Genomic DNA, 13,849 nt, shown 5'->3' on the forward strand with positions numbered 1-13,849 from the left:
CGACATACCTGTCCGGCCATAACTTCTAGGTGTGCAACTTTCAGACCAAATCATGAGTCTAGAGAGTTTTGGAGCGCATTATGCTGTTCCGTTTCCAGCCTTTAACTTCTAAAATACTGTGCTCCAAGGGTCGCTGGCAAAGTCCTGGTCAAAAATCTAAGATTAAATAGGCCGAATGAGTCTAAGACGTCGCTTGACACACTCTTGGCAAATTCTCTGATAGGCTGGTTTCCTTACGATGTTTTCTGAGGATCAACGACTGATATTGCTAAAATGCTACTTAAAAACCAATAGTGCTAAATAGACAAACAAGTTTTGAATTTACTTATTTACTACTTTATTTAATCTTGATAAATCTTGGTATATCATTTACAAAAACGTGCTAAAGGGGATTATTCAGATTAGGCAAAGTTAATTATTTGTTATCATTAAATTGAGTTCTTTATCATTTAATACCCGGTTGGAAATTAAATAAAAGTTCCATCATCGTAGTGTAATTAGTTAATAGTGTTGAAGATGTGGGGTGTTATAGTATTTTTCACAATTGCTGGGACTACGGTAATTTTTTTTCGCTTATTAATTATTACGCCATGTAGCCTTAGCCTAATTTTTTCATAATTTAGATTTTTTCTATTTTCGATCAAATTAAGTATTTCGTAATATTTTCGCTTACACCATCGGCGAGTTCTAGGGAAAAAAATATAATAAAAGATAATATACTTTTGTTAGATAGTTAGAAACATAGTGGTTTCTTAGGTTTACGCGAATGTTAGACATTGAAATGAAACTACTTTTACGGATTTTATCGCGAAGGTTTTGAAACGTCGGGAACTAAAATCTAAAATTAAACCGCGATAAAATCCGTAAAAGTAGTTTCATTTCAATAGAAACAGTTTGTGCATTGGCTTTACTAAAATTTTAATGCAAACAAACGCTAAAATACATACACATTGATGTATTCCTAAATAACATTTCCAAATTTTTGAACGTCTTTTGACATAATTATAGCGCCTTAACATTTCGTTCTCAGCTTAAAAGCTAGTTGTTCTCTAAACATCTTTGTTTATCAGTTTTTAGGGCAATCAGAATAAACGTTATAATTTAAATTAATATTACTGTCGGTCGCAAATAGGCCTAAGAAATGAAGTATAGAAGATAATTTGTGTACCTACCAAACATTATGTATTTGCACTGTTATGATCTTAAGAAAATTAAATTGTTTTAGCCACTTAACCGATCATTATTTCTGTCGGTTGTATCTTATAAATCTTGGGTCATCAATAGCCTAGCCTTTTCCCAACTATGTTGGGGTCGGTTACCAGTCTAACCGGTTTCAGCTAAGTACCAGTGTTTTACAACACGATACCCCTTGGTTGGACTTTTCAAGCTTCTGACTACCTGTAACGACTGTCAAAGTTGTAGGAATAACAGCCGGGACCCACAATTTAACGTGCCTTCCGAAAGTCGGAGGAACTCGTTATGACAAAGATGGTCACCATCTACGGACCAACCGCGTCAAGCATAGCTTAACCTGTGATCGAATCACTTATGCGGTTATAGCTTATAAATCTTAGGTAGCGAGTCGAACTTCGCGACAGTAACAAACTCATGTGAAATAATAATGCTTACTATACAAAAATCTTAATCGATATGACCTAGAAATAGGAAAATTTATGTATGAATAAGAAACGTGTTTTCGGATAAGAAAACTGTTTTAATGTCAATATATTTATGAAAAAAAAAAACACTTAGTATAAAAATATTATTTTAGAAAACGTAACGTACCTGATAAATCATACTATCAAATACGCATATCGGCGCCAAGTTTAATCTTACAAATTCGTTTATCACTATTATGACAGTACGAATTATTTGGTTATTAGGGCTTTTTTAAGTCGGTTAAAATACGAACGTGTGACGCCATAAAATCCTTAGAGTTTTAATTTAGCTCAAAATCCCGTTACAACAGACAGTTAATCGTATCCCCTGGCATACAATTTGTTTTTGTCCAGTGGAAATCCTCATGGATGTCCTTCGCCCTGGGGAAGGCGAAGGGGTATAGGTATAGGGGGGACTCCTACCGGCTAAAACCACTGGAATGCTTTCCCGTTTCCTTTAGTCGGGGCCCAGCGGGAACGCTTTCGCAGTCTACTACGAAACCCGACATGGGAGCTCCTAAAATAATTGCATCATTTTTGTGAGGAATAGCAGTGTCTTCCTCATTGCTTTTAAGAGGCGCGCTGAAGCGTCTCGCGCACCTTCCTTGCCTATGTATAGTACAGCAGTCTTCCCCAAGACTACTGTCCGAGGGAAATCATGGTGGCTGGAGGAGGGCAAATTGTGCCCTTCTTCTGCCCCTTGCTCGCCGGGCGCGTAGAGGATGGTCACGTCTCTCCCGTATTCTCTCCGCGCTCTCTTATCCTCTGGCATACCTAGCTTAAGTGTTTTGGTGGCTTTCCCTGGTTTAATTAGATCCTGGCTTGGATAAGAAGGCTGGATTCAAGAAGATCGTTTTATCGTTTTTTTAAATTTCTTGTCTTTACATTACACTACAGCGACAAAGGCTAGAACAAAAGCTTATGAGCGACGTCTACAAAATACGGTCGTTACAATAGTTAGCTTGTCAAGACGTGACTTATCAAAACGAAACGTAATTTTCATACATTTGAATGATTTCTATTGATGCTATCGAATATAAAAAGTCGACTTGCCTAGATGGGCTGGTATCAATTCGTAAAAATTTGACTTGGCTGGTATTCATTTGACAGATAGATAAGCTGAAGATATATGAATATTGCTGTAATTACTCGAAAAATTTGCTTATTTCCAATCAGGACAGGTTTATACAGGAAAATGATACAACAATGTTTTGAACTCTTTTAATCGCATTTTCCAATTAATTGTTTCCATTTATCAGTTTATCTATTGACTTAAAATATTGTTATTGTGTATTTAATCTATTAAACACATGTTTTTGTTGAATCACCTAATAAGACATGTTTGATTGATGGCAGGTTCTAGCCGATCCCCGGGCCGTGTTTCCTGAAGTCGCCAGAGGTAAGTGTAGTTCAAACAGTTCTTTCGTTTATACATATAATTAGTTATTATTGACTAATTAGTAAAGATATATACATGAGTAGTATGATAAGCAAGAGAAATGTCTTTATTTTTCTTATCATTAAAATAAGAGACAGAGTTTAAGTTTTGTTCATAATGTAGAGACTGATATCTGTATAAGGTAAAACTTATTAACATTAACTTTCAAATTAACTTATTAACTAGTAGCTGTTGCCCCCGACTTGGTCCGAGTGGTTAGAAGATATAAATTAGGAATTTTTGAACGGAAACCCTCGAAAATGAATATTTTTCCCCGTTTTTGCCACATTTTCCATTGTATCTTCGTATTAGTCGCAGCGTGATGGTATATAGCCTATAGCCTTCTTTGATAAATGGTCTATTTGACACAAAAATAATTTTTCAATTCGAACCAGTAGTTCCTGAGATTAGCGCGTTCAAACAAACAAACTCTTCAGCTTTATATATTAGTAAAATATAGATTATTGACTAATTAGTAAAGATATATACGTGAGTAGTATGATAAACAAGAAAAATGTCGTTATTTTTCTCATCATCAGAATAAGACGACGCGTGACGAAACAACTTCTTTTCAAAATAACATGAAAGAAAAATGACTGAACTTTTTCTCTGAAACTGTATTAAACTTTGTACCCGGACGTACAATACTTCATGTCAACAAATCAAACAGATCTAGGGTGTGATAACTTGATAAGAATTTCTTTGATAAGTCATCGAGATTCTACATAGATACGTTACGGATGTCCGTTTACATCTGCCCCTCCAGCGTCATTTTGACGTCGATGTGTCGTGATTATCCTTTATAGTATGACTAGCTGTTGGCCGCGACTTCGTCCGCGTGGTTAGAAGATATAAGTTAAGAAGTTTTAAACGGAAGCCCTCGAAGATGAATATTTTCCCCCGTTTTTGCCACATTTTTAATTGTATCTTCGCTCCTAATAGTTGCAGCGTGATGTTATATAGCCTAAAACCTTTCTCGATGAATGGTCTATTGAACACTCAATCTTAAAATTTATACTCAATCGTGACGTCACGCGTAAGTTTCATTCACTGTAATTTGGTCAATTTATGTTTGCGGGACAAATAAAAAAATACGTATCCATTATTATACAAAAAAAAACTACAAGACGGACACTGCAAAAAAAAAATGTCATCATCCCTATTGTTTTATGGTGCAACTTTTCCCCGTTATTATTACTGCTCTGTTCCTATGAATCGTAGCATAATGGTAAATCATGTAGCCTTCCCCAATAACTGGAGTATCTAACACTAAAACGTTATTTCAAATCGGACCAGCAATTTCTGAGATTAGTGAGTTTAAACATAAAAACAAACTTAAACACAAAATAAGTACAGAATATGACATCTAAAATTGTAAATAACGTTATGGTTTGACTAACATAATGCCTTAATATGCAGTATATGATATTTCGCTATCTTTGGTCAGTTCACAATCTTGCCTGAAAGATTATTATTAAACGATGTTTTGTTTGCAATTTTACAGTAAAATTTACGAGAACCTTATACTATTTGCTAATTAATTGTCGCCGTGAGGCGGCCTAGGTATCGGTGGTGAGAAGATGAGAAGAGAGAAAACTAATTTAATAATTTGTAAACTTAAGATTTACATAGAAACCATAATTTAAAAAAGACACGATTATAAAATAAAAAAATATATAAAAGAAGAAAATGGCCGCCACTGAGTCCACAACTTTTTGTTTAGTAATCCAATGGTCACACGACAAGTATATCACAGTTAATTAATCTTACTTATTGCCATTTGATTTACAGTCTGATAAATCATATAGATAATAAAAAACAAATAACTTTATCTAATATAACTTCTTACAAATATGATAAAACGAAAAAGGATTTGTGTGTTTTTATCAAATTTTACGTTAGACAGTAGAAAACCCGAAAAATAATCCGGTACAAATTACACCATATTTTGAAACCAATATTATATATAAAGGTATGATAATATATATTTTTTAATATTAAAAAATAACCGACTCCCGCATTAAGGAATTTAATCCTTGTGTCGCGGGGGTTTTACAAACATACCTACAACTCACGTGAACAAAGACCCCCAGACTCAGAACAAGCATTAGTGGATCACACAAATGCTTGTCCAACGCGGGGATCGAACCCGCGACACGTCGCGCTCAGTGGCGTGTTGACCTCAACCACTCGGCTATTCGTGCAGTCTATATGTAACGATTGTTTTATACTATGAGTTCTTTACACTTTCTAAGATGGTTTGCTTTCCACAGAAGCTAGTTCGCGTATTGTGTCAGGATGGCCAGCTTCGGAAGGTCAGCTGCCCTACCAACTGTCACTACGTATGGTGACTCCAGTAGGTACTGTTGGGGGTTGCGGCGGCTCCATCATTAGCCGAGGGTGGGGTCTAACTGCCGCTCATTGTACCGCCACGTAAGTAGAAGTTTATGTAAAATTACTTCTAAAACCATGTTATGCGGCGGCTTTATTCAATATTTGCTTTAATGATTAATTTTGTAATTTCGTTGTTCTTTTATTTTGGACTCTCATCATCATCTTAATTCATTTTCCTTAAAATCTTCGCCATTAAATTCAATACTCATTCGTAGAAATTAACAAAATATTTTTTTGACAGCCGTATTACTTTGGTGGTTCGCGCTGGTACAGTCAACCTGACCCGTCCTGGAGTCATCTTTGAGACCAACGAGTACTACAACCATCCCAACTTCAACAACAATCAACCGACCGTGGTCCAGCCCAATGACATCGGTCTCATCAAATTCGGCAGAGACCTCGAATATTCTGGTAAGAGTTTGTTCAAAAATTAATCCGTCCATTTGATTTCCAGTTTATTAGTGTAACAAAGACATTAGACGGTCGCTGTAGCCCTAGTTTCATAATCTACATCTGCTGGTCAAAGGTGCAGCTCGTGCAGATCGTCATTCTGATCGTGATCATGAAGGTCTGCTATCAATCCGTGAACAACAATCCAGTTATACTCTGTGCCTTTTTAAGGAGAATATACTACTTACTATATGGTACGACAAGGGTTTAATGGAATTAAATGCACTAAGTATTTGACACATATGAATTTATTCAGACCAAGCTTTAAAATATGTTTTTTATCTAAATATTGGAAAATATCAAAAGTGTTAACTGGATCATAGACTAGGGATAGGCAACTCACGTGCACAAAGACACCCAGACTCAGAACAAGCATTTGTGGATAACACAAATGCTTGTCCAACGCGGGGATCGGACCCGCGACATTTCGCGCGCGGCATAAGTAATAGCTATAATTAAAAGGGGAGACTTAAACTCTGCTGTTAATGCTTCCGGGCTGATCATTTATTCCAGTTTTAAGTACCTTACTACAATATATTTACGATGATTTATTTTTACAGAGACAATCCAGCCCATCAGACTCCAACGTTATGCCGATAGAGACCGTAACTACAACGGAATTAGATCCGTCGCCAGCGGTTGGGGAGCCACTTGGACACAAGGTAAATCCCTTATCACTTATACCAACATCCCTCTATCAAAATTATAATTATAAGATCTTTGAGGATCTTTGTGGCTGCTGTTTTACAAATCTCAATTTTTTGTGGAACGTAATAAAACACATTTTTCTTTGTTTAAAAGGTCAATCTGCTGAGCATTTGAACTGGGTCTACCTGACTCTCATCACCAACAGCAACTGTTGGGCCTCATATAGCTTCAGTCCCATCATTCAGTCCAGCACCATCTGCGCCCGCGGATACAACGTCACTAGTCAGTCTCCTTGCCAGGTTTGTACAAAAACTTCGTTTAGAACTATTATTCAATTTTTTCTTTTATTGACTAGGGAATTCAGTAGTATTAGCCCTGAGAGATTCAAAAACACCCAGACTCAGAACAAGAATTCGTGGATCACAGAAAGGCCTGCACAAAACGTCTTGTAATTGGGTTTAGCATGCTGACCACATCCTCTCAGCTATCCGTGCAGTCACTATGTAAAAGTTTATCTCAATATGCATTTGTTTCATGTACTTTTCTTTTGTAGGGTGACAGTGGTGGCCCACTAACAGTTGTTGAAAGTAACGGTGAGCTCACTCAGGTCGGTGTTGCATCTTTCGTGTCAGCTACTGGTTGCCACACTGATTTCCCTGCTGGTAAGTTTTTTCCATGTTTCGTTTTTATTATCATTATGTTTATGCTATTATTGCAAGCTATGACTCGATATAAATATACATATATGTTTATTTCTCAATGGCTTATTTTGTGATGACTTAGAAAATATTTTTTACAACTACTATAATTATATACTTAAACCTCATTAATTCAATGAAAACCTAATTTTTAAAACTCTACAAACTTTTCAGGTTTTATCCGTCCCGGTCATTACCACAGTTGGTTCACGCAAATAACCGGTGAGGATTTCCAACTACCCTTTACGACCACTACGCCAAGACCTACAACCACGACGAGCCGACCAACAACACCGGAACAAGTATCGACAGTTACGCTGCCGGAACCTACTACTACCACCCCAGTACCAACCACTACCACACCAATCCCAATAACCACTACCCCAGTCCCAGAACAAGTATCGACAGTTACGCTGCCTGAACCTACAACTCAGGCACCTACTACCACCACCCCAGTTCCAACCACCACTACCCCAGTTCCAACCACTACCACTCCAGTTCCAACTACCACCACCCCAGTTCCAACCACCACTACACCAGTCCCAACCACTACCACCCCAATCCCAACCACCACCACCACCCCAGTTCCAACCACTACCACACCAATTCCAACAACCACCACCCCAGTTCCAACCACTACCACCCCAGTTCCAACCACCTCAACTACCACTCAAGAGCCGCCAATCACCGTTCAGGTTCCAACTACTACCACTTCACCAGTCCCAACCACGACTACTCAAGAGCCGCCAATCACCATTCAGGTCCCTACTACACCCACGACCCAGCGTCCAACTACTCGTCCTCCTAACTCGTCTGAATCTTGTTCCTCCTCGTCATCATCTTCGTCGTCATCATCATCATCTTCATCGTCTTCTTCGTCTTCATCCTCTGAGGAATGTTAAATGATTAGGGATGGGCCGAAATTCGTTTTACATTCGGTTTAACCGAACTTCGACAGCTTGAACCGAACTTCGTCATTCGGCCGAATTTCGGTTAAAATGCCGAATATTCTGCACTAAATATACTTGCACTATCATAATAGAAATTAATGAAAAAACTTATGTGTAACAGTGAAATAAAATAAGCCTAATATACTCATAGTTATTTATTTGAATAAGAAAAAGTAATCATACGTGATAAACAAAAAAACATTAATTAATTTTTTAATTACCTGTCTCAAAAATATTTGGTTACTTAATCAAACAAAACACAAAATTAAACCGCTCTTCTTACTAATCAAACCAGCCTTAGAAATCTTTATTTCTTAATCAAAAACAAAATTTTAATCGACTAAGTTTAGTCAGTCAAACCAACAAAAATCACGTAAAAACAATTAATTTAATTTGCGAAATGTAAATAATAGCACGTGACAAGATGGTGACGTCTTTACAAATGACTAGCTTGCTAACGGCCCCGCGGGGAAGTGCGGAGTACGGGCGAGGTACATCTAGCAATATTTGCAGCAAGTGCGTAAACAAGACACAACACGAAAAAGCTCGGCGAAATTGAACCGAAGTTCGGCCGAATTTTTCATTTTTACCGAATGTTCGGCCGAAGTTCGTATTCGGTTTAAACCACATTCGGCCCATCACTATAAATGATCAGTAGACATAAATTGATCTTTGAAATTGGTTTCTTGCCATATTAAGGTGCGAACAAATTTATCAAATGTTTATTGTGAGTTTCTAAGAAATCTTAATAATTGAATGCAAATAAACTTTAATGAATAAATGAATGAATAAAATAAAATGAATAATAAATTACTGTTTTGTGTTTTAAAATCACCCCCAAACGAGATAACTATTTTTGCGACACGTTTCGCAGCCTTTTCATATGACGATCCATGTAAAATATGTATAATCATAAAAAATCTTTTTTGAGAATTGACTTAGGCAGCGGAACAGACTGCAGTTTTAAAGGCGTTCTATCGGGTAATATCTTAGGTCCACTGCTAAACTTGCTATAAGTTCATGACTGCATCTTTTGTGATCAATTTTGTTATAATCAATGCATGAAAAAATATGTTGTAAATATTCATCATCATAGCAAAACATTAATATGAAACACTGACTAGAAGTTAGGCACAAATTATAAATTAGCTGAAATAGGTTCCCTAGGGGTTTCCCTCTATTAGATATCGGACAACTGTATTACACCTATAAAGCAATAGCTTTGTCTCCTAAAAAGTATCAAGTAAAGTAGCTACCTACATATATATTTATGTTTTCTGAAGAAATAGATGAACCAGAGTCATTATGATAATAAAATAAGGTAAAAGGCCAAAATTTCGCTATTTACAATGGCCGACGAATGATTTTCCAATCATTGTGTTGGCAAAACGTTTTTTTAAAGAGAATACGAATATTGTCGAATTTAATCCAATTCCGTTGGAATTGGGGCCAGTAGTGCTTTGATGAATCTTTAACAGTTTTAACCTAACCTTTCCAAGTAACGTGTTGGATCAAAGCTCTCAGCTGTAAGTCACAACAGGTCGCTAGCCTGCTGCTTCTACTCCTCTCACCTGTTCCCTTACTCGGCTTAACTACAAGACAAAGGAATGATTCCCCGATATTCCTTTGTTCTACAAATCGCTATGAAAAGTAACACTTTTACCGGTATTTTGTAACCTCCTTACCGTCTCAATTCTGCTACGGAGTCGCGCCGGGCGGGATCAATGTCGCCCTTAGGGACCTTAAATTTAAGCATGAAAATACGAAGGAAATTCGGTTTTGGGTTTCATAAATTATTATTGAAATTATATGACAGATTCTCGTTACTAAATTAAATAGTTTGTCGTGGAATATTATGTAGATGCACAAATTAAGTGCGGTTAGTCGCTAGTCGCAAATCGCGTGTTGTAGCGACAAATCGTACGGAAATAAAAATAGGCGCATGGTGCTACAGCGTCGTATTGCAGTGGCGGGCTATCGCGCATGCGTCAAAGTGTTGCAAGCGCTCGGACTAAATTAGCCACAACCCGTGTATTTTTATTGAGCTTTGTAATGTTATGAAACCGGGTTGTGAATAATGTTTATAATTAGAAAGTAAAATGGATTTAGGTCAAATTAAACTACATGTACTTTGTTTTAGAACTTATTTTATACATTAAAATTCGTACCTACGCGACGACCTAGAAATAAAAATATATCTACTGAAATTCCTCGTGATATGTTTTTGTGGATTAAGTGTCACTTTGTTCTACTACAGGTAACTAGTACATTTTACAGATATTGAAAATCATTTTACAATAAGAGAAATATAACATTATTTTTAAAAGTAACCTAGGATACTTTCCCGTGGTAATCTATGTATGATATGTATCTAATAGGCAGATAAATAAATCTATTTATTATGTTAAAATATGAAAACAAGGAAATAATGCATTACGAAACAGTAATCAAATAATAAAAAACGATTTGTTACGTAATAAAAAAAACAACCAGAAAAAGTGTAAAAATAAAAACTTGGCAACATCTAATTGCATTTGGCGCGCGCGCGAATTGCCCTACCAAAGCAACATGGCGAACGCTCGGGGAGCGCGCCTCGTCTCATAAAACAAGCGGATAATCCCATTCTAACATCACATACATAATTATTATTTCTACAATTCATTCGCGGAAAAAAATGTTATAGTGTCCGACCCGCGGCTGTGAATAGTGAATTCTTTTGTGTACACAGTGAGTTATTGTTTATTGCATGAGTGGATCTCATGGGGTGGCCGAGGCACGGGACGATGGACGCGACTCACCGGCCAGCACGGAGCAGCTAACGTAAGAAACTATCGAAAATAATATATAACAAACCCTTCATCTGAAATTGAAGCACTTAATACGTTTGGTTGCGTTATTTGTTAGAGACATTTTCATGGACTTAAGTACTATGCATAATGAACATTTACCGCACCCCTAATGGCAGCCTTTTATCGAAAGGACGGTTTCTATAGTTTTCGTGAGGCTTTTGTTATTCTTTGAAACGGACGGGATAATACCACAGGATTGACTTGACAGGAATTGTATGTTTGTCATAATCGAAAATACGATGTGATTCAGGAAGTTTAAAGGGTATCCGTTTGTCATGACCGTGATTCAATTGGTGTTTAAGACAAGCTAAAATGTTTGCCTTGTTACCTATTAAAATAAAATCCTGCATTAAAATCACGTTTAATATTTCTAAACTGGAATATTTTCGCCCTATTCCATTTCTAGGATATATCGACCCGGTCGTTTTCATAGAATGACACATTCACCAAAACAGCCTAAAATCGAATTAGCTTTGTTTATATGCGCTGTTAAGATATTTAAGAACAGAACTAATTACACTTCCATTTTATGGAATGGACAAAACGATGACCTAAAATACTTCTTACTCTATAGAAACAGAGTTAACAGAGAAGATTATAAACGTACAAGACATGATTCACAAACATTTTCCTTCATAAATTATATGCAATCGAAGTCATTTGGCCGCTCAATGCTAACGCCGGCTGTCAACAGATGCATTCAACATACCACCTACCTAACACTAAGTATTATACGAACAGCATTGTCACAAGATTCCATTCAATCTTCACATTGAGACACAATGTGCCTTGTATTTATTACATGTATGTTTATTATACCACATTTAATATAATGCATAGTAAAATCCATAAGCAAGACAAAAACCGATCAAGTTCGAATCTAATAACGGAAATAGTTACCCAGTAATTTAGTATCGTAACGATTGTTGCTAAACCAAGATCCTTGTTTTAGGATTTGTTTTTACGTTTGCGGCTTTATGTGAAACAGCCTGGTAAAAAACGGATAGATAGCAGTGCCTCAGCTTCATGTTACTGTTATTACGTTTTAGATACGGAATTTCTTAGATATTTTGGAGAAAGTTATGTTTACGATTAATCAATCAAGGATGAACAATTAAGGAATTTATGAAACAACAGCCAAAAAGAAGATACTAAACCGTACCCATATTTTGTTACAGTGAAATTCAATCTTATATCGATTTTACAAGTGTTTGCAAATCATTCAATATGGCCTTCAATTTTTTCCCTTTTATAACACCGAATTTTATCAAGTCCCGGACAAACAAAAATATGAGCATAAACCATTACTCTCAGACTAACAGGACGATAATTCGAAGGTGACCTTTCTTTCGACAAATATTTACTTTGTCCAAGTGACATCTATTTGTTACCATTTTCGTGTAACATGGTTTTCTAAGACGAATCCAGCCAGTGTGTCAGTGTAGTTGGCCGGGAGCCAGACAACAACGTTTACGCTTCAGACGATTTCTACGTCATCTCTGCGTAAAAATCCATACGTATTGTGTAACGTAAGCTTGGAGGGCTTCTATAGACACCGATACGACTCGTAATTAGAGCCGATCTTAGACTGAAGTATAAAGGACCAATTAGCAAGCTTTGTGGTTATGGGAATACCCCGTTCCTTATGTGATAAAATACGTCAAAGACTTATAATAGCTATTACTTAATTGGAATTATTTTCTATATTCATATAAGCTAAGATGAATATTAAATCTTTAGCTGATCATTATCAATTTTAATCTCGTCTTCAAATTAAAGTACTATCAGGAAGAACGCATTTTTTGATTTTGCGCCAATTTGGCAGCTAGATACATATATTGCATTATTATGCCTTACGTCACGTTAATTTTACGGTTCGAAGACACTTAAAATAAATAGGTACTTGGTCTCATTGATGATTGATATATTGTAGCATTACAATTAATTGCATGAACGACAAAGAAGGTATAAAAACATTTGAACTTCGGTTTATTACAAAAATCCCGTAAAATTCATCTTAAAAAATGAACAAGAAGTGATTCTTACACATCTTCTAGAATTACATTTTAATATTTTCCCTGTAATACAGTATTACGTATGATTCCCACGCGGTTCGTTGCGTAGACCTAGACTAGGTCAGACGGGAATACATTAGGGATGCCCCTCGCATTACAGAACATTTCAGACTTACTGGACGCTTATTAATGCATATTGTGGAAGACAGAAGACTGTTTATTTTGCCTTGAGTTTGTTTGATGATACTTCTTTACAAAGCATGTTTTGGTACCTTCTGCAGGATACGTTTACTAACCACCAGAGATTTGGAACTTGTGAATATAATTTTCACGATAGCATAATGTATATTACTGAAAGTAGTTATATACTTAAAATAAAATTGGTTTATTTGTTCCCAGCAAAAAAGAAACTAAAGTTATTGTGAGTATAAAAAAAGAATTAAGAAATTATTAACATTATTTCTCATTCGTATGCGTTTCCTAAACAGTTTTGTTGCAGAAAACTATAAATATTCCAGATATTTCCGTAACAATGTGGTATTTTTAGTCTAGAGCTATTTATGTTGGTGTTGTTGGTTCCCACTTGACCGTGAGTCAATGAATGGTTTCAAAACAGAGTTAAATCAACTATTTTTGTTGTATGGTCTTACATTTTTACTGTTTTCTGGAATTTTGTTTATTCCATGGCAGTGTCATAAAATCAAAAAGTTTGCCGAGTCCTTCTAATTTAGTTTTATCATTTATTGAAG

The 13,849-nt window shown here is 36.2% G+C and overlaps 2 protein-coding genes across 2 annotated transcripts in view; both read left to right on the forward strand.

Annotated features, from left to right (window-relative positions):
* The first annotated feature begins 479 nt into the window (after window positions 1–479).
* Window positions 480–9,018, forward strand: LOC113495743 (collagenase-like). Its single transcript, XM_026874655.1, has 9 exons — window positions 480–558; window positions 3,015–3,057; window positions 5,370–5,529; window positions 5,732–5,901; window positions 6,501–6,602; window positions 6,742–6,887; window positions 7,142–7,250; window positions 7,461–8,188; window positions 8,884–9,018. Exons 1-8 carry the CDS (start codon window positions 517–519, stop codon window positions 8,186–8,188), a joined length of 1,500 nt encoding a protein of 499 aa, XP_026730456.1. The 5' UTR covers window positions 480–516; the 3' UTR covers window positions 8,884–9,018.
* A 1,757-nt stretch (window positions 9,019–10,775) lies between these two features.
* The window catches only part of LOC113495751 (ATP-binding cassette sub-family A member 5-like), a 36,062-nt gene continuing 32,988 nt past the window's right edge, over window positions 10,776–13,849 (forward strand). Inside the window, exon 1 of the mRNA XM_026874663.1 lies at window positions 10,776–11,056. Coding sequence (XP_026730464.1) covers window positions 10,983–11,056 — 74 coding nt within the window. The 5' untranslated portion in view covers window positions 10,776–10,982. The remainder of the gene's footprint in view (window positions 11,057–13,849) is intronic.

The sequence above is a fragment of the Trichoplusia ni genome, chromosome 7 (genome assembly GCF_003590095.1).
Source record: "Trichoplusia ni isolate ovarian cell line Hi5 chromosome 7, tn1, whole genome shotgun sequence".
NCBI classification, from domain to species: Eukaryota; Metazoa; Arthropoda; class Insecta; order Lepidoptera; family Noctuidae; genus Trichoplusia; species Trichoplusia ni.